This window comes from Spermophilus citellus (genome assembly GCF_964194105.1).
Source record: "Spermophilus citellus genome assembly, chromosome: 4".
Classification (NCBI taxonomy): Eukaryota; Metazoa; Chordata; class Mammalia; order Rodentia; family Sciuridae; genus Spermophilus; species Spermophilus citellus.
The window spans coordinates 64,977,286-64,992,007 of record NC_138185.1 but is presented as its reverse complement, the minus strand read 5'-3'; the positions used below and the strand labels follow the sequence as shown (position 1 = coordinate 64,992,007).

Sequence of the window (14,722 nt, the reverse complement as noted above, 5' to 3'; positions counted from 1 at the left end):
TCTCTGCTTCCAGCTTGCCAAATCTTGAGCTTCTTTCCTCCATCAAGCCCTTCTGCCATAATGTTCTGCCTCACCTCAGGACCAGAGCAAGAGTCAGACTTCCATGGAAGGCTGAAACAATTAGCCACAAATAAACAATTAGCCACAAATAAACTTTTCCACCTCTATACTGTTCTTGTCAGGACTTACAGTCACAACAATGAAAATGCTGACTAAAACATGAGTCATCAAAGTTTATCTCTAGAAAATTCCTAGAAAAAAAAAGAAAAAATCAACACTCAAAGCAGTAGAACACAGGAAATAACTAAAAGCAGAGCAGATACTAATAAAATCGAAACAAATTAAATTTTAAAACTCAACAAAACAAAATGTTTGTTCTTTGAGAAAAAATAAATAAAATTGACAAACCCTTAGCCAGGCTAACAAAGAGAAAGAGAATAAAATCTCAAATTACTAAAATGCAGGATGACAAAGGAACTATCACCAAGGACACCACTGAAATACAGACACTAACCAGAAACTACTTTGAGAATCTATACTCCAATATAATAAAAATTCATGAGGACAATGACAAATTTCTACAGACATATGACCTACCCAAATTGAATGAAGAAGACATAGAAAATTTAAACAGATCAATTTCAATCAATAAAATTGAAGATGCCATCAAAAGCCTATCAACAATGAAAACCCCAGAACCAGCTGGCTTCTCAGCTGAGTTCAACAAGTACTTCATAGAAGGATTTGCACCAATGATCTTCAAATTATTCCATGAAATAGAAAAGGAGGGAACCTTTCCAAACTCATTCTAGTGTCATCCTGATATCAAAACCACACAAAGACATATCAAGGAAAGAAAACCCCAAGCCAATATCCTTCATAAACATAGATACAAAAATTCCTAATAAAATCCTGGAAAATCTCATACAAAAAACATATTAAAAAGATAATGCATGATGATCAAGAGGGGCACACTGCAGGAATGCAAGGCAGGTTCAACATACAGAAATCAATAAATGTAATTTATGGCATTAATAGACTTAAAGATAAGAATCGAATGATCATCTAAATAGATTCAGAAAAAGATCTGACAAAATTCAGTATTCGTTCAGGCTCAAAACACTAGAAAATCTAGGGATAGTAGGAATATATCTCAACATTTTAAAAGCTATGTATGATAACCCAAGGTCAATATCATTCTAAATGAAGAAAATTGAAAGCCATTCCTTCTAAAAACTGGAACAAGTCAGAGACACCCTCTTTCACCACTCCTATTCAACATAGTCCTTGAAACCCTAGCCAGAGCAATTAAACAAAAGAAAGAAGTTAAAGGGATATGAAGAGGAGCTCAAAATATCCCTATTTGCTGACGTGATTCTATATTTAGAAGATGTAAAAACGTCCACCAGAAATCTTCTAGAACTCATAAATTAATTCAGCAAAGTAGAAGAATATAAAATTAACTCCCCAAATCAGTTGCATTTCTATACACCAATGATGAATCAACAGAAAGAGAAATCAGGAAAATCCGTTCACAATAGCCTCAAAAAATAAATAGATAAATAAATAAAAACTTGGGAATTAACCTAACAAAAGAAGTGAAAGACCTCTACAATAAAAACTACGAAACACTAAAGAAAGAAATTGAAGAAGAACTTAGATCATGGAAAGACCTCTCATGTTCTTAGATAGGCAGTATTGATATGGTCAAAGTGGCTGTAATACCAAAAGCATTATACAGATTTAATACAATTCCTATTAAAATTCCAAAGACATTCTTCATAGAAATAGAAAAAGCAGTCATGAAATTCATTTGGAAAAATAAGAGGCCCAGAATAGCCAAAGCAATTCTTAGTAAGAAAAGTGCTCAGGAGGCTTCACAATACAAGATATTAAATAATACCATAGAGCTATAGAAACAAAAATGGCATGATATTGGTACAAAAACAGACAGGAAGACCAATGGAATAGAAGACATAGAGTCATATCAACGTAAGTATATTTACCTCATACTAGACAAAGTCACCATAGACATACATTGGAGAAAAGATAGCCTCTTCAACAAATGATACAGGAAAACTGAAAATCATATGTAGTAGAATAAAATTGAACCTCTATATCTTACCCTGCATAAAACTCAACTTGATATGGATCAAAATCTAGACATTAGACCAGAGACTGTGCACCCACTAGAAGAAAAAGTAGGCTCAACTCTTCACCATGTTGGCTTAGGAACCAACTTCCTAAAGAAGACTCCTAAAGCACAAGAAGTAAAATCAAGAATCAATAAGTGGGATGATACCAAACCAAAAAGCTTCTTCACAGCAAAGGAAACAATCAAGAATGTGAACAGAGAGCCTACAGAATGGAAGAAAATCTTTACCACCAGAACCTCAGATAAAGCATTAATCTCCAGGATATACAAAAATAAAACAAAAAACATGAGAATGAAAATGAGCCAGGTGCAGTAACATATGCCTGTAATCCCAGCAGCTCAGGAGGCTGAGGCAGGAGGATCATGATTTCAAAGTCAGCCTCAGCAAAAACAAGGAGCTAAGCAACTCAGTGAGATCTTGTCTCTAAATAATACAAAATAGGGCTTGGAATGTGGCTCAGTGGTCAAGTGCCCCCAAGTTCAATCCCCAGGATCCTTCACCCCCACAAGAAGAAAAGAAAATAACCCAATCAATAACTGCGAAAAGGAACTGAACAGGTACTTCAGAAGAAACATGAAGGATCAAAAAATATAAGAAAAAATGTTCAACATCTCTAGTGATTACAGAAATTCAAATCAAATCTACACTGAAATTCCATCTCACCATAGTCAGCATGGCAATTATCAAGAATACAGGTAATAATAAATGTTGGTGAGGATGTGGAGGAAAGGGTTCACTTATACATTGCTGGGAGTACCAAAAATTGATGCAACCCCACTGGAAAAACAGTGTGGAGATTCCTAGAAAACTTGGAATAGAACCAGCATTTGACCAAGTTATCTACTCCTTGGTTTATATGCAAAGAATTTAAAATCATGATACCATAGTATCATGACACAGCCACTTCAATGTTAGTAGCAGCTCAATTCACAAAGCCAAGCTATGGAACCAATCTAGGTGGCCTACAACAGATGAATGGATTTAAAAAATGTGGTGTGTATATATACACAATGGATTATTACTCAGGCATAAGGAAGAATAAAATAATGGCATTTTCTGGTAAATGAAGGGAGCTGGAGAATATCATGCTAGGTGAAATAAGTACCAAACAAAACAAAACAAAACAAAAATTGAATGTTCTATCTTCAACTAAATGTTGGCAAATCAAATTCAACAACATATAAATAATTGTAGACTACAATTTAGTGGGACTTATTATGGGTATACAAGACTGGTTCAAACTTTGAAATCAATTAATAAAATCCATCAAATGAACAGTCTAAAAATAAAATCCATATTTTTGTATCAATAGATGTAGAAAGAACATGTGAAAATATCAAATATTCCTTCATAATACATTTTTAAAACTCTCAGTAAGTAGAAATGAAAGACAACTTCCTTAATCGGGTTAAAAATTACACACACATGCACACACTCAAAGAAAATGTCATACTTAAGATCATATTTAACTATAGAAAACATCATACTTGGACATCATACTTAAAGAACTTGAATCCTTCCCATTAAATTCAGGAACAAGACAAGGATGCCCCCTCTCATCAATCCTTTCCAACATCATACTGAAAGATGCAGCATTCATAATACAAGCAAATAATACATGCAAAATAAAACATATGCAGCTTGAGAATAAAAAATAAATGATCTTTGTTAATAGATGTTATGATCATATATATAGAATGTATAAAAAATTCACCATAAACACTCCTATAATTAATGAGCCATTGTAACAAGGTTGCAGTATTCATGATTAATGTACAAAAGCTAATCACCAACTATTTACAATGAATAAATAGAATTTGAAATTGAAAATATAAGCCCATTTATATTAGCACCAGAAAATAAAATATTTTGCTATAAGTTTAGCAGGATATATACAATATCTATATTAGGGAAACTACAAAACTGACGAACAATATCAAAGAATAAATAAACAAGTAGAGAGATAGCCCATACTCATGGATAGGAAGACTCAATATTGCTATGGGAATACTTCTTACTAGTTTAATTAAAAGATTCGATCCAATCTCAATCAAAATTTCATAAATTATTTTATGGTTATTGAAAAACTGATTCCAAAGTTTATATGAAGAAGTGAAAGACCCAGAATAGTCAAGAAAATATTGAAAGACAAGAAAAAAAATTGAAGGATTGACACTATTTAACTTGAAGAATTACTATAAAACTATAGTAATCAAGATAATGTGGTAAAAGGATAGACAAATAGATAAATGGAATATAATAAAGAGTCCAGAATTATACCCACATAAATACACTCAACTGAACTTTTTAAAAGGAGCAAAATAAATACAATGGAGCAAAGATAGTCTTCAACCAATCATTCTGGAACAAATAATTCATTGGCAGAAAAAAAAATTAATCCTGACACAACCTTCATACTGTTCACAAAAATTAATGGATCCTAGATGCAAAACTGTAAAATTTCTAGAAAATTACATAGGAAGAAACTAAGATGACCTTGGATGTGGTAATGGCTTCTTTAAAAAGACAGAACACCAAAAGTACAATCTATGAAAGAAATAATTAAAATCTGGATTCATTTTTAAATTTTGCTATTCAATGATGTCATGCAAAGAATAAGAAGACAAACCACAAACTGGGAGAAAATATTGCCAAGTATACCTCTGATAAAGGACTGATCCAAAATATATAAATAACTTTTAAAATTCAACAAAAATAAATTTAACAATCCAATTTAAAAATAGGCCAATGGTCTTAACTGATACCTCACCAAAGATACATAGATGGCAAATACACTTATGAAAAAATGCCCTGCATGATACATTATCAGAGAAATGTATATCAAAACTACATTGAAGTACCACTATAGCACTTATTACTAATGGCTGAAAAAAAAGAACCTGACCACACTGAATGCTGGTGAGGATATGGAGCAATAGAAATTCTTTCTTCACAGCCCGTGGGAATACAAAATGGAATAGTCACTCTGGAAAAGAGTTTGCCAGTTTGTTTCAAACTAGATATATTCTGACCATACAATTCAGCAGCTGTGTTCCTTGATGACTCAAAGGAATTAAAACCTTAAGTCCACACAAAAACCTGAGCATGAATGTTTTACAACAGCTTTATTCATAACTGCCAAACTGCCTTTCAGTAGACGAAACACACTGGTTCACCTAGACATTGAAAATTAATCATTGCTACAAATAAATGAACTATCAATTCATCAAAGGACATGAGGGAACCTTAAATGCACATTACTAAGTGCAAAAAGCACACCTGAAAAGGCTAAAAACTCTATGATTCCAAGTATATAACATGTTGAAAATTTAAAACAATGGAGAGAGTAAAACAATAAGTGGTTGTCAAGGGTTGAGGCTGGGGTGAGGGATGAATAGGCATATGCAAAACATTTTTTAAGGCACTGAAAATATTCTCTACAATATCATGACAGATATATTCCTTATGCATTTTTCCAAACCCATAGCATGTACAATATCAATAATGAACTTTAAAATTAACTATGTATTTTGGGTGATTTTAATGCATTAGCATAGGTTTTTTTTAGATGTAAAAATGTACCATACTGATGGGGGATGTAGTTAATAAAGGCTACACATGTGTGAGGCACTTGGGGATATCTGTATCTTCCTCACTGTTTTGCTGTGAACCTAAAACTTCTCTGAAACAAAGTCTTCAAAAATAAAAGCAAAAAAAAATTTAAAAAGCCCCCAAACAAAACAGGCAGGTATGGAGACAACAGAAGGAAAATAAAATAAAAAGAGAATTAAGAATTTATATATAACATACTTAGAATCATATGTATTTTACTTGAGATAGAAAACCCCAAAACATCACTTACACACATATGTAGAGTTGGAATTATACAGTAAGAAACTATAATTCTCATGTCATAAATTCTGAGTTCAAATCTTTTACTTATGTTTTTTTTTTTATTGATTGTTCAAAACATTACAAAGCTCATGATATATCATCTTTCATACATTAGACTCAATTGGGTTTTGAACTCCCATTTTTACCCCAAATACAGATTGCAGAATCACAACTGTTACATACTCACATTATTACATAATGGCATATTAGTGACTGTTGTATTCTGCTACCTTTCCTATCCCCTACTATCCCCCCTTCCCTCCCCTCCCCTCCCATCTTCCCTCTCTATCTCCTCTGCTGTTGTTCAATTCTCTCCCCTTTTTCCCCCCTCCCCCTTGCCCCTCATAACCTCTTGTAATTTTGTGTATCATTGAAGGTCTCCTACCATTTCCATATGCTTTCCCTTCTCTCTCCCTTTCTCTCCCCCCATTCGTCTTTGTTTACTGTTAGTCTTTTCCTCATGCTCTTCCTTCCTCTTCTGTTCTTAGTTGCTCTCTTTATATCAAAGAAGACATTTGGCATTTGTTTTTTAGGGCTTGGCTAGCTTCACTTAGCATAATCTGCTCTAATGCCATCCATTTCCCTGCAAATTCTATGATTTTGTCATTTCTTAGTGCTGCATAATACTCCATTGTGTATAGATGCCACATTTTTTTTTATCCATTCATCTATTGAAGGGCATCTAGGTTGGTTCCACAGTCTAGCTATTGTGAATTGTGTCGCTATAATCATTGATGTGGCCGTATCCCTATAGTGCGCTCTTTTAAGGTTCTCAGGGAATAGTCCAAGAAGAGCGATAGCTGGGTCAAATGGTGGATCCATTCCCAGCTTTCCCAGGAATCTCCATACTGCTTTCCAAATTGGCCTCACCATTTTGCAGTCCCACCAGCAGTGTACAAGTGTACCCTTTTCCCCACATCCCCGCCAACACTTACTGTTGTTTGACTTCATAATGGCTGCCAATCTTACTGGAGTGAGATGGTATCTTAGGGTGGTTTTGATTTGCATTTCTCTGATTGCTAGAGATGGTGAGCATTTTTTCGTGTACTTGTTGATTGATTGTATGTCCTCCTTTGAGAAGTGTCTGTTCAGGTCCTTGGCCCATTTGTTGATTGGGTTATTTGATATCTTATTGTTTAATTTTTTGAGTTCTTTGTACATTCTGGATATTAGGGCTCTATCTGAGGTGTGAGGAGTAAAAATTTGTTCCGAGGATGTAGGCTCTCTATTTACCTCTTTTATTGTTTCCCTTGCGGAGAAAAAACTTTTTAGTTTAAGTAAGTCCCATTTGTTTATTCTTGTTATTAACTCTTGGGCTATGGGCGTCCTATTAAGGAATTTGGAGACCGACCCCACTATATGTAGATCGGAGCCAACTTTTTCTTCTACCAGACACAGCGTCTCTGATTTGATATCTAGCTCCTTGATCCATTTTGAGTTAACTTTTGTGGATGGCGAGAGAAAGGGATTCAATTTCATTTTGTTGCATATGGATTTCCAATGCACCATTTGTTGAAGATGCTATCCTTCCTCCATTGCATGTTTTTAGCCCCTTTATCAAATATAAGATAGTTGTAACTTTGTGGATTAGTCTCTGTGTCTTCTATTCTGTACCATTGGTCCACCTGCCTGTTTTGGTACCAGTACCATGCTGTTTTTGTTACTATTGCGTTGTAGTACAGTTTGAACTCTGGTATCGCTATACCTCCAGATTCACATTTCCTTCTTAGAATTGCTTTTGCTATTCTGGGTCTTTTGTTTTTCCATATGAATTTCATGATTGCTTTATCTATTTCTACAAGAAATGCCATTGGGATTTTGATTGGCATTGCATTAAACCTGTAGAGAACTTTGGACTTTGGGTAATATCGCCATTTTGATGATGTTAGTTCTGCCTATCCATGAAGAAGGTACATTTTTCCATCTTCTGAGATCTTCTTCTATCTCTCTCTTTAGGGTTCTGTAGTTTTCATTGTATAAATCTTTCACCTCTTTTGTTAGGTTGATTCCCAAGTATCTTATTTTCTTTGAGGATATTGTGAATGGAGTGGTTTTCCTTATTTCCATTTCAGAGGTTTTGTTGCTGATATACAGGAATGCCTTTGATTTATGCGTGTTGATTTTATAACCTGCCACTTTGCTGAATTCATTTATTAACTCTAGCAGCTTCTTTGTAGACCCTTTTGGGTCTGTTAAGTATATTATCATGTCATCCGCAAATAGGGATGATAATTTAATTTCTTCTTTTCCTATTTTTATGCCTTTAATTTCTTTTGTCTGTTAATCGCTTCTCTTCGGCGTCCCGTCTTCTGTAGCCGCGGGGCAGGCCTCGGGGATCAGTCAGCCCGAATCTCCGGGGTCGCACCTTTTACTTATGTTTTAACAGTCATCCATTTACTTCTCAGAAATTCATCCTCCTTATTCAAAAATGAAGTAGTTGGCCTAGAAGACCTTTGAGATCCACTCTAATGCTGACATCCATAACTCTTCCTTCTAGTGAGGAAATGTTACCTTTTAAATGAGTTTATCCAGCTTTTTGCAGCAATTAATTGCACCTCTGAAAAACAATATGATAATTTAATTGAGCAATGAGAAATTAGTGTAAACATCAGTAAAGGGAGAGATTACTATTCATGAGTGGCATTTTGAACCAGGCGCTGTGCTGTGTGATACCAAGGTGGGAATGGCACGTTCTCTGCCCTTCAGAAATGAAGTGGTAGGGAGAGGGTGAAGCTGACAATCATAAAGACCAAACCATGTGATGACTGTAGAGATGCACAGTATTGTTGGAGCAGGGGGAGACCAAAGCAAATCGGATTAAGGAAATCTGTAACAACAGAGTGAGTGGGTTTATAAAGACAGTGAGGTAAACATGAATCCAACAACTACTTTCTATCTTTCAGGTTAAAGTCATTTCTATTTGGGGATGCCTAGCTGAAATCTCTAATAGAATTTAAGCAGAAGTATATTTCTAGTATAACACAGCAAGAGAAAATGAAGCATGGCCAACGGGCTTAAAGTTTGTAATAGAAAATTTCATATCACCTTTGGATTTTGCTCATTATGTATATTAACCATTCACCTGTTTGAAGCAGGTAGTCAAGTTCTTCATAGGATCTAGCCTAAAGGTCTATACCAGGGTAGAATATAGGTTGCTGAAGTGAAAGCCTCCTTCTCTAGTTTCTAATCCCCAAAGTGCATGTAGGAGGAACTCCCAGGGTGTACCCCTGAGGATTAAAAGTGTCAAGAAAGGTTTAGTTAATTGAAAATTAGACTGACAGTTCAGCCAGAAATCAGTAGCACTAATCAGGTAGGGAAGCTTTGAGTGAGACAGTGGCATGCTTGCCCCATGGATCCTGAGCACGAGGCTCCCAACTTAAGGAAGGAGATAGAAGTGACTCTACACAGTCTCGAGAAATTAACAACACATGCTAGACAGGTAGCTGATGAGGCCTTCCCACAACCTGAGAAATTCAAGACCCTAAGAATTTTAGAATTGAGACTTGTTGGTGTGTTTAAAGTGATGAAGAGATAAAAATAAAGTATATCTAATATTATAAAGTTAAAAAATCTGACTAGGTAAACTAAGATTCCTACATGATAAATTTATTTCTAGAGCTATGTATTTACCAAGAAAGCAGAATGGTAAGGAAAAATATAGATTTTACTCATAATAAAGTCTGCAAGATTTTTGCCTCCTCAATTCGAAAAGATTATGATACAAGTGTTTCAAGTCTTAAGGCCCATTTTGATGAACTCAGAGATTTGATGGGCCAAAGGAAATTGAAATGCACATTAGGTTTCAGAGTTGAAGACAGCCATGACTATTGATAGATACTGAATATAACTCAAATTTTGAAATATTTCTTTCCTGGTTTAAAAAAAATATGATGCTGTAGATAACTGAGCAAATTTCTTTACTTAGATATAATAAACCTTGTGCCAAACCAAATATGAGAATATTGTGACTTGTTGGGAAGGATGATTGCATTAATCAGCTGTGACAAAATAACTGAGATAACCAATTTAAAAGAGGAAAGGTTTATTTTGGCACATGGTCTCAGTTTTCAGTCCATGGTTGCTTTGACCCTGTTGCTTTGGGCCTGTGAGAAGGTAAGTGCATCATGGCAGAAGTGCATTGCAGAGCAGGCCTATTCACCTAAAGACAGTCAGGAAGCAAAGAGTGATCACAAAGGACCAGGGTCCCACTAGATCTTTCAACTACCTTCTTCCAACTAGGCCCCATGTACTGAAGGTTCTGCCTCCCTGCAAAATAGCTCAATATGCTGGTGACCAAATCTTTACCACCTGAGCCTTTGGGTTATATTGCAGATCAAATTATAGTAACAGTGAAGCACAATATTTACCTGCAATGAGATCTGAGCTATAATTTGAATTTTATAAACATCTTACTATAACAAGTAAAACCTCAGAGGAATGAGTGTCAAATGGCATGATACTAAAATTGAGGATGAATGCAGTGGAAGTCCTTCACCCTAAATTCTGACAAGAATCAGGAAGGATCTTCTTAAGAAGTGATTTGTTTTACCCCCAGGAAACATTTGGCAACACCAGGAAATAGTTTTAGTTGTCATAACTGTAATGAGAGGGGCTGGGGATGTGGCTCAAGCGGTAGCACGCTCGCCTGGCATGCGTGCGGCCCGGGTTCGATCCTCAGCACCACATACCAACAAAGATGTTGTGTCCACCGAGAACTAAAAAATAAATATTAAAAATTCTCTCTCTCTCTCTCTCCTCTCTCACTCTCTCTTTAAAAAAAATAACTGTAATGAGATAATAGAGGGGGTACAAAGTTAGGGATTCTGCTGATGTATTATAATAACAGGACAGCCCCACTCAACTAACCATCATCTGTCCCCAAATGTCAGCAATGTTAAGTCTCACAAAGTTTGCTTCATATTGATAGCACATACAGACAACAGTATGATGCCACAAAGGATTGGGAGCCAAACTAATAAATTTAATCTTCAATGGATCAAATAAGGACTATGTAGACATCGTCTGCAGAGCATAAGTGTCTGTGATTCTCAGTGTAGCTTTGTTGTCCTTTGATCTTATGACTCCTAAATGGGAGGTGGATGCTGCTGGGAATTCCATTGCTAGTTAAACAATCTTCTAATCAGCATCTCTCCTCCTTCTGGCTGAATTTTTCACTCATCAAACAACATTTGGATTATAATTTGGCTTCTCCAATGTATAGCACCTCATATAGGAAGAGAATGTGCTGACCAAAAATATATTATCATTCTAGTCTCCTTGACTATTTTATTTATCATAGTGATTTGGTGAACTCGTATTTTGATTTCTTCATCACATAAAACCTTGTGAATTTGGTGTGAGCCAAGGAGACACCAGAAACCTGAGGACCTGGTTATGAACCATGGTGAACTTGCTAGGATAATGGCACCATAGAGAGCCATCCAAACATTATTACTAGGCAGTATATTTTTCATAGCCTAAAAATTACAGGGTTGAAAATATGCAGTCTTTCACCCTGCTCTGCCATTGCCTTTTTCCTAACTGATTTAGAGGGAGGCCATGAGAAAGAATGAGGTTTTACTGTGAATTTCTCCATAGCTTCTTACATTAGAGGCTCAGTGTGTAGCACACTGAGTCATAGGTCAGTGATTTGTCCTTTTACATAAAGAACACTGTGTTCAGCATAGGAAAAGAATATGAAATATTTTGAAGGAGAAACATGAAAATAATTATTTTGGGGGGTTGGAACAGAGAAATTAAAGCTAATTTGGTCCATCAGCCAAGCAGTTCCCAAATGGCAAGTTAAGATCTTTTGGGAATGTCTTGAGGTATTCAATTCAATTAGTATCCACAGCATAACTGTCAGGGCTCAAAAACTAGGTGAAATAATGAACTGATTAAAACTTGTCATTTTAATCCAATGGAGGAAAGCATTCATGCAGGATGGCAGTGTTCCTACTCCAAATCACAGAAAGGAGATGCTAGCAAAGGTGGTGGTGGTTTGGGGTGGGGAGTGTGAAGGGGAAGAGAACTTCATGTCTTGTAACAGAATACAAAACTATCCTGAAAGGGGAGCTTGATCATCAGCCAGTTAACTTCTGATGTCTGACCCAATCATTGAACTCTTGGTTTCTCTCTGGTTCTTCATCCCAGGCTATTTTTAAGGGTATGCCTCTAACTGGATCACTATCAAATTTCCTGGAGTTTACCCAAAGAAAATGCCAGTCAATGCTCTCATTCCCCACCACCCCTGATGTTTTGCAGCTCCTTTTCTCATACAGTTTTCATCCTTGAACATATGTTGCTTTGTATCATGGTCAGTAAATGTTTTCTCTAAAGAACCAGATAGGAAATATCTTTAGCTTGGGGATCACCTTGTGTGCATCAACTCCTAAACTCTGTTTTTGTGGCACAAAAGCAGCTATAGAAAATAGTCAGCAAATAAGTGGGTCTGTATTCTAATAAAAAGTTATTTGTAAGAGCAAGGGGTGAACTGACATTGGCTCGGGGGCTGTGATTGGTTGACTCTTGTTTCACACGCATGATAGTTATTTTATCAGTGAACACTGTGTGCATGTATTGAACTACAATGATGAACTCCAATAATAGGCACAATCAATGCATGTTATTAAAAAATATGATTAAACTATGAAGATTAAATATAAATTGATAAATAAAACAAATAACCAACATAGAGCAAATATTGAATTGGTGCTAGAGCTTCCTGAATTTCTTGGACATGGTGGTCATTTTGAACAAAATGGCATTTTCTTTTGATAGTCAAAAAGACTTTTGAACCAGCCTATAATAAAAACAGTGTAATGCAGATATCCATGGAGTATATAAACTGAGAAATGTGTCAAAGAATAATTGATTGTCTGCATTATTCAGTCCATTCCCTCAATCACTTAGCAGTATTTGTTTGGTAAAGGTATATGTGGCTGACTGTTCCCAGAACTTTTCTAGGTATTAGGGCCTAACAGTGAACATAGAAAACTGGTTTTTGCTCTTTTGGAGGATGTAGTATGAGGATGTAGATAATCAAAAGATAAATGCATAAGCTAGATGACTCCATATAATAAAAATCACTATACAAGAAATAAAGTAGTCACCTTTACCGGGGCATGTCATAGGTGGAATGCTATTGCTATTTGGGAAATTAGAGAAAATCCCTCTTAGATTGATCCTTTCAGTTGACAACTGTAGTGAGAAATTGGCTTCCAAAGACAAAGGGGAAAAAAAGAGAGAATTAGCAATAGTATGGTTGGAACCTATGGTTGGAATGAGGAAGAGAGAGGTAGGCTGGAAACAGGAGCTAAGACATGAAGACTTAAATTTTATTTCCAATTAAAAGGGAAGACACATTGCATGATAAGAAGGAGCAGATGCCATAATCTATGTGTCTCTTTTGGCTCCTTAAAGGATAGCTCATAGTCCTGTATAAGAATGGACTGTTGGAAGGGTTGGGGTAGGTGGTAACAGAAAGATAAGTTAGGCTGTGATTGCATGTTGGCAGGTGGTGTGGTATTTCTCTTATCCATTTCCACTGTAGTTAATTATTTAGAGTTGAGATCTTAGTGTAAACTGGTATTTTAAATGCTATAATAATAGAAAAAACCTACTATTTCTACTGGAAGGACCAAAATCTGGTTCTCTTATCATAACTCAAATCACTGACCTTCTTTACTGCTCCCCCTTGATTAATTGGTTTCTATTTTAAGGGTTACCCATGTGACTTATTGGACAAATTACTTATTGAACTTCAGAGCACAACCTCTAATATTTTAAAGTTTAGTGAATATATTTTTAACTTTCTACTACTTTCCAGATTTTTTAAAAGAGCCAAAGTCTGTTTAGCACTATTACACTGAACTTCTGCCTCTTGCTTTTCAGGGTATGAGATATTTTTGTGAAACTGTAGAATATAGGTTAGTCAAGGAATAAGCTACAAGTAGCATATTCTGGATCAATATAAGACTTGATCAAAGTTAAGAAACTGTTTTTTCTTCACTTTGTGCATGGGATCTGGCCTATAGAACTGTAAGAAAGAAGATGGGCTGTTCTTCATATGAACCATATGGAAATTGATTGTATGTACTTCTGTGCATGAAGTCAAATCCAGTTTCTGAAGTCTGTTCCACACCTATCATTTTGCAAGCCAAGGACTCCACCCTTTTCTCCCTGCCCAGTTCTCATTATGGTCATCCATGTCCCAATTCCTAACAGCTTTAAATTCACATCCAAACTATTTATAGCCATATATCCTAGGCTAGCCATATATTCCATCTACCTACATATTAGAGAAATTCCCTATCCCTGTAATCATGTCTTATTGTTTTTCCCTGTTCCATTTTCTTTATCTCTCTCTCTCCTCACTTTTTAAAAATCTTCACTCCAAAGATACATAAAAGGTCTCTCATAGAAAACTTTTTATTATATTGAAGAATTCTTTTCCTAAACTGACCTATGCTACACAAGAAGGCACCATCCTTTTATTTATTCCCACTGATAAACTAATACCTAAATACTCCTCATCATTTATAGTTAAGGACTTTTATTATAGACCAACTTGTTTGAGGCTTTCTTGCTTACTCCATAAGATTGGTCTTTACCATTCCAGCTGTTTTTAGCAAGTAGATAATGTCTGTCTTCTAATAAATGCATCCATTAGG

General features: G+C 35.6%; 1 protein-coding gene across 3 annotated transcripts in view; it reads right to left on the bottom strand.

The window, feature by feature from the left end:
* Positions 1-14,722, bottom strand: part of AGBL1 (AGBL carboxypeptidase 1) — a 798,986-nt gene that overhangs the window by 86,589 nt on the left and 697,675 nt on the right. Inside the window, exon 23 of one of the 3 annotated variants that reach the window (XM_081290639.1) lies at positions 10,627-10,765. The exons of the other annotated variants lie outside the window; for them this stretch is intronic. Within the exon in view, the coding sequence (XP_081146765.1) occupies positions 10,642-10,765 (124 nt within the window). The 3' untranslated portion in view covers positions 10,627-10,641. Of the gene's footprint in view, positions 1-10,626; positions 10,766-14,722 lie in introns of those variants that run through there. 3 annotated transcript variants of the gene reach the window in all.